Raw genomic sequence first — 6,000 nt, 5'->3', positions numbered from 1 at the left:
TTTTTTTTTTTAAAGATTTTATTTATTTATTTGAGACAGAGAGAATGAGAGACAGAGAGCATGAGAGGGAGGAGGGTCAGAGGGAGAAGCAGACTCCCTGCCAAGCAGGGAGCCCGATGCGGGACTCGATCCCGGGACTCCAGGATCATGACCTGAGCCGAAGGCAGTCGCTTAACCAACTGAGCCACCCAGGCGCCCTAGATACAAGGTTCTTAATGGACATCGGCACAATAATCACCTGAGGTTTGGGTAAAACATACAAGATAATTAAACATTTCATTACTTCAAAATAGCAAAAGTTTTTGTAAAAGGTCTCTCTTCTCTAGAGACCTAGTAGGGTTCCTTGTCTGATCTCTGGGACTTTATTATTAGCATTATTAAATATAGCTTCTGCCATAGGGATCTGGCAGCTCGCAATTGCCTTGTCTCTGTGAAAGACTATACCAGTCCATCACGGGTGGTGAAGATTGGGGACTTTGGACTCGCGAGGGACATCTATAAAAATGATTACTATAGAAAGACAGGGGAAGGCTTACTCCCCGTTCGGTGGATGGCTCCAGAAAGTTTGATGGATGGAATCTTCACTACTCAATCTGACGTATGGTGAGTTTAACAGGACACAGAGGAATTCAGGCAGAACCAGCCAATGTCAGAGCCAGAAGGGAATATAAAAGGTCATCTAAACTTGTGGGACTATTCTTGGGTCTCAGTATTTTCACCCCTCACTCTCATCAGTTTTGATCTGTTATCTTACTAGTATATGTGAAATAGATACATTTACTTCAAGTATTCTATCACTGTCCAAAAGCGTAGCGGCTATGACTAATAGGAATTGGTACATATGACTCGATGTCCAAGTATGTGTCCAAATGCCTACTCTTTTGGGATGTGTGGTCATTAATTTATAGGTAGAGTTTAAATCATGGATCTCAAAAACAATATGACATTGGGGAGATTTGGGCATCTCTTTATTATTAATATAGGGTCACTCATGTTTGCTTGTTGACCCCAAATTTTGATTTGAGCTACTCAAAATGTAAAGATTTGTTCAATAACTTTTAAGCTGGACTGGCCCCAGGCAAAATTAGTGACGAGATAAAATTAGGCCTGAGTGTTGCCAGTTCACATTCATGCCTTTCCTCTCCACGTTTACTAGCAAGGGGAAAAAGGTGAAATGCTTTCTTGCTTACCCCTACATTAGTCTGCATGTTGATGTTATGAAAGCCTTAAGTAATGGAGGTCTGCAGTGCAGTTTCAGCTGAGAAGGAGGAACAAAGTGTGTGTGTGTGTGTGTGTGTGTGTGTGTGTGTGTGTGTGTGTCCCCTAAGCCTTCCTATCACCTTTGAAGTGTTGCTAGTAGGCAGTTGCTTTTTCTACTTTTTCTTGAGGTCAACTTGCTTTTAAGTCTCCCATTTGCCTTTTATGGGGCCAATAATGCCAATCACAAAGTAGATCCCAAGAGCCCCAGGAGTAATTACATTGGACAAACTACTCTAAACATGATGTTTGTAATAAGTATAATTAAAGTAAACTCTTTAACATCCTTAGGTCTTTTGGAATTCTGATTTGGGAGATTTTAACTCTTGGTCATCAGCCTTATCCAACTCATTCCAACCTTGATGTTTTAAACTATGTGCAAACAGGAGGGAGACTGGAGCCACCAAGAAATTGTCCTGATGATCTGTAAGTTAATTATGCTAATATAAGCACCTAAAAACCAAAAACATGTGCCCATGCAATCTTATGCCTCACTGGCATGGTATTTTAAAATAAACACCAGAATTTATATATTTGTGTTGTCTACATAAAATGTAAGTTGATTGTAACATTTAATTTACTAAATACACGATGGTCTCTTTTTATATATATGTGAAATTTCACTTCAGAAACAAAATTTAAAAGAGCAGAATATGTTTATACTCTTGATAGATGAATTCTAATAAAGATATAAAAGCACTGTGTATACACAAACATACTCTTTTTATTTTGGAAGATCTAATTTGGCTAATACCTTAATTTGCATATTAGGAGATCCTATTAAATAGGAATATATTCTTTAAAAGTTAGATTGCCTTTGTTGATGCAGCTGATACTGGGACATGGTACTATTAAAAATTACACAGGTTGTGATCTATTTATGCACTTAACACAAAGTGACTAAGAATTAGTGACTCTATTAAACTGATCCTGGCTACTAATCAATTCGTGATTCTCAGGAGAGTAAGCGATTTTGATCTAATTGTAAAGAAAAATAAGCCCAGTTATTTTGCCGAGTAATAATCTGTCTTCTTGTGAAAAACCTCAGCAGAAATAACAAGTTCTAAAACCTTTTCTAAGGGATGTTTGCCCCAAGAAACTTCGAAAGGAACAAATACTAAACAAGTATAAAGTCCTCTGTTACGTGCACAATACCAAGCCACATATTATATGGAATATATAGGTGTTTAAACCATGGCCCCAGCTCTTCAGCATCTCAGAATGTATTTTGCAAGAAGAGAAACACACATGGAACAGTTGGATAACAAGCCAACATGTAATAAAGTGCTAAACCGTGTGGTACAGACAAGTGCAAAAGGAATTAGCAGTATGCGGATACACACCACGGCTGCAGTGCCCTGACTATGCTGTGTTATTTTAGAGGATTATTCAGACTGGAGCCAAAGGATGATTAAGAACTGGGCACCTTGGTTGATGTTCTACTGGTGAACATTTTTGTATTACTTAAATCTTGCGGCCAGAAGAAGAAGAAGATTTGAATCACTGCTTGTTTCTGATTGGGCTTTTACAGACTCTGGGACATTTACAGGGAGATCAGATGTACACACACCTGATCAAGTTTGGTGACTGTGCTTAAAAATGATTCATGGTCCTTTTGGGGGAGATGGAAAAGATTCTGGAAATGGGAAGTCAGAAATTATACAGAATTTGAAAACCTTTGGTCTAGGGTTTGAGGAAAAACCCCAGCATGCCTAAGCATGAAATATATTTTTATTGGCTAGCAAACTAATCACTGCTCAGCATCTCTTACATATCTATCAAACACTCAGGAATTTTCCTCAGAATTTCAGTTGTACCAAATTTTTATTATCCTTTATTATCTGGCCTATTTCCCCCTAGGAGTTACCATGTACCTCATCACAATTACCCAGTTTTTTTGAGTAGGCATTTTAGGAATCAATCACTGAATTGTACATTTTGATTGATGTGTTCATTTATTTTGGAGAGGATGGAGGTGGATAATTACTGGGCAGTTGTGGAGCAGGAAAATGTAGGTATGTTGAACTTTGCTCTACCAAGGTGTATCCAGATACGCAACTAGAAAGAGGAGGAAGAAGGGGTGCTAGAAAAGTGCTAGAAAAACATTCCAGTTTATGGGCAGACAAAGATATTCCATATAACATTTATGTTCTATATTTATATAACATACATTTATAGAACTTCTCTAAATATATAACTTAATATTCTATATAACTTTATGTCGAATAATTCATTGGTTGGATATATTATTGCCCTAATTTTATAAAACTATCATTCCCTTAAAGCCCAAATTTTCCATTGGTGGCTTTGAAGTTCATTTGAACATCGGTCACGAAAAAGTAAACAATGCTTCCAGCCCCCTAAGGGTTGCGGCTCTCAGAGCCCTGGGAAGGGTTAAGGATCCATTGCCAACCAGGAAAACAAGTGTGCTAGGAAATGGAGCTCTTAGCCATGCCATTCAATCTGGCCACGGCCTTAAGTTGTCATGATAAAGATTAACTACTCTCCTTAGAGTACAGAGGAAACTGATTTTTATTTGAAGCAGTTCTCTGAGATCACAGGCCCAGCTTAGAGGGTTGAAAGTCTGCACTGAGCCGCGCTGCACCTTCTATTCACTGCCTAAATGCTCAGCACCTGGATGCACTCTGGGTCAGGTGAGCCCATAGATGGCTACGCTGTGCTCAACTATTAATGGAATGCAGGAGTTCAGAGCATTCCTGCCCTTCTTTCCATAGCCTGGGATGTATGGTGGAAAGCCCGGTCCTCAGTATTCTCTTCAACTTTCAGTTTGCACAACATCCACGCCACTCCTGAGAAGAAACGGGATCAAAGGGCAATCTACTTCAAGTGAGAGCTCTTGGGGCTTCTCTGACAGATGTATCACAGTGGTAACTGAAACTACTGGAGAGAATCTCAAATGTAGGAGGTGACAATGGGAGGGCATGAAGGTTCACCATCTTATTTTTCCCCTTAAAAAATATGTACACCTAGATGGTAATTGGGCCTCTTGGGGATTGGTTATAATGAGTAAGGGAGTTCTGGAAAATCTGTATTTTATGTGCTTTGTTTCAATACCTATAGAAACTCATCCCCTTCATACTGAAAGATGCTGTGAAATTTTCATCTGTTGAATTTCAGTTGCTTTATGAATTCAAGGACTTTAATACTCACAGAGACCAATAATGAACATGGCTAATGAGTCTCGTGCTATTTTAAAAAAACATTGAGGCAAAGAAGAGTAAAGGGTTGGCATGGTGAATGGAGGAATTTGAACCTGAACACTTAGCCAGGTGAAATATTTCAAGTATGAGTGAGTATTTTGTAGAGCTAGAAAAACCAGCCGAGGGAAATTTTAACAAAGCAAATGACCTGTAAGTTTATTTAGAGTACTATGCTCGAATATTTGTAACTATAACGTAGGATAAGTGCGATATTGAATTGCGACAAGTGCAGGATTGTAAGGGAAGACCCGATGCCAAAGGTATAGTTGCTGTTATTAATTTACCTGAAAGATGTGAGAAATGCATGTTTTAGGAGTTGTTATATTCATAAACGCCTTTTCGTTCCACTGCCACCTCAATGCTGTTTAAGAGTGTTAAGTTGCACTCCTTATTTTTAAATGATTATTGCTTTCTAGAGCTCCTCTTTTCTTAATCTAGGGCAATTCCCTGCTCCTTTGCTCCCGGATGGTGGGAGAGAAAGATTTGGTATACTATCAGGTCGTATGTATTTGCCATCAGAAATTTAAGAATAATGACTGGGTTCAATGTAAATGAAAGCCCCTTAGACAAAAGACAATAGGGATGTCTGTTGAAATAAGTTACAGGGATTAAACAAGAGGCTGAACATCTGGAGGGTCGTTTGAGTGGGTGAGAAACAGACTAAGTGGTGACTGTTAGGAATGGCTTCTTCCTCCTTGCACCTCCTTCCTTCTCCCCTTCTTTCTTCCTTCTCACTTTTTCTTTTCTCTCCTTCTGAATCATCTCCGTTAAGTATCTTGAGACCTTTATAGAAATGAAGCAGGTTAGGGGCACCTGGGTGGCTCAGTCTGTTAAGCGGCTGCCTTTGGCTCAGGTCATGGTCCCCGGGTCCTGAGATTCAGCCCTGCTTTGGGCTCCTTGCTCAGCGGGGAGCCTGCTTCTCCCTCTGCCTGCCACTCCCCAGGCTTGTGCTCTCTCTCTTTTAAATAAATAAATAAAATCTTAAAAAAAGAAATGAAGCAGGTGGCAAATAAATAAAAAACTTCATAGTTAACCTATGGCAAGTCTTGAGAGATTCTAATTACCTCTTGGCAATATCTTTGAATTGCAACCGTATTTTCAAAAGGGATATGATTCCTGTGGCGAAGTATACTTTCTCCTTGCAACTTTTAGGACAACCCTTAGGTGATCATCAAGATCCTGCTTTAACTATTGGTTAAAATTGCATGATCGAATATAGTTATGATATTTTATTTCAGAGTCTAATCATCCTTCATTCAAATATTTGTATCACCCCTGTTTTTAAATGAGAGGTTATAAAGAAACATGTAAAAAATAGGTTCTCAGCCTTGATTCTCATTTTTAAGAAGTAGAGCCAAGTTTGGCACTCTATATTGAGAACGTAAATTCCTTGTCATGTATCTGAAGTCATCAGATGAATACTGGAAATAGACCAATATTAGGTTTCCCCCTAATACTCTGATATTGAGTACCAACTCTGACCTGAGGTGCTTGTCAAGAAATGAAAGAGATGAAAGTGGAC

General features: G+C 39.0%; 1 protein-coding gene across 1 annotated transcript in view; it reads left to right on the top strand.

Annotated features, from left to right (window-relative positions):
- The window catches only part of ROS1 (ROS proto-oncogene 1, receptor tyrosine kinase), a 102,438-nt gene that overhangs the window by 82,763 nt on the left and 13,675 nt on the right, over window positions 1-6,000 (top strand). The window contains exons 41-42 of the mRNA XM_081829369.1: window positions 373-603; window positions 1,549-1,683. Of these exons, the coding sequence (XP_081685495.1) occupies window positions 373-603; window positions 1,549-1,683 (366 nt within the window). The remainder of the gene's footprint in view (window positions 1-372; window positions 604-1,548; window positions 1,684-6,000) is intronic.

The sequence above is a fragment of the Leptonychotes weddellii genome, chromosome 8, assembly GCF_054177405.1.
Source record: "Leptonychotes weddellii isolate Sample4059 chromosome 8, ASM5417740v2, whole genome shotgun sequence".
Lineage (NCBI taxonomy): Eukaryota > Metazoa > Chordata > Mammalia > Carnivora > Phocidae > Leptonychotes > Leptonychotes weddellii.
This window is presented reverse-complemented; position numbering and strand designations above follow the sequence as displayed.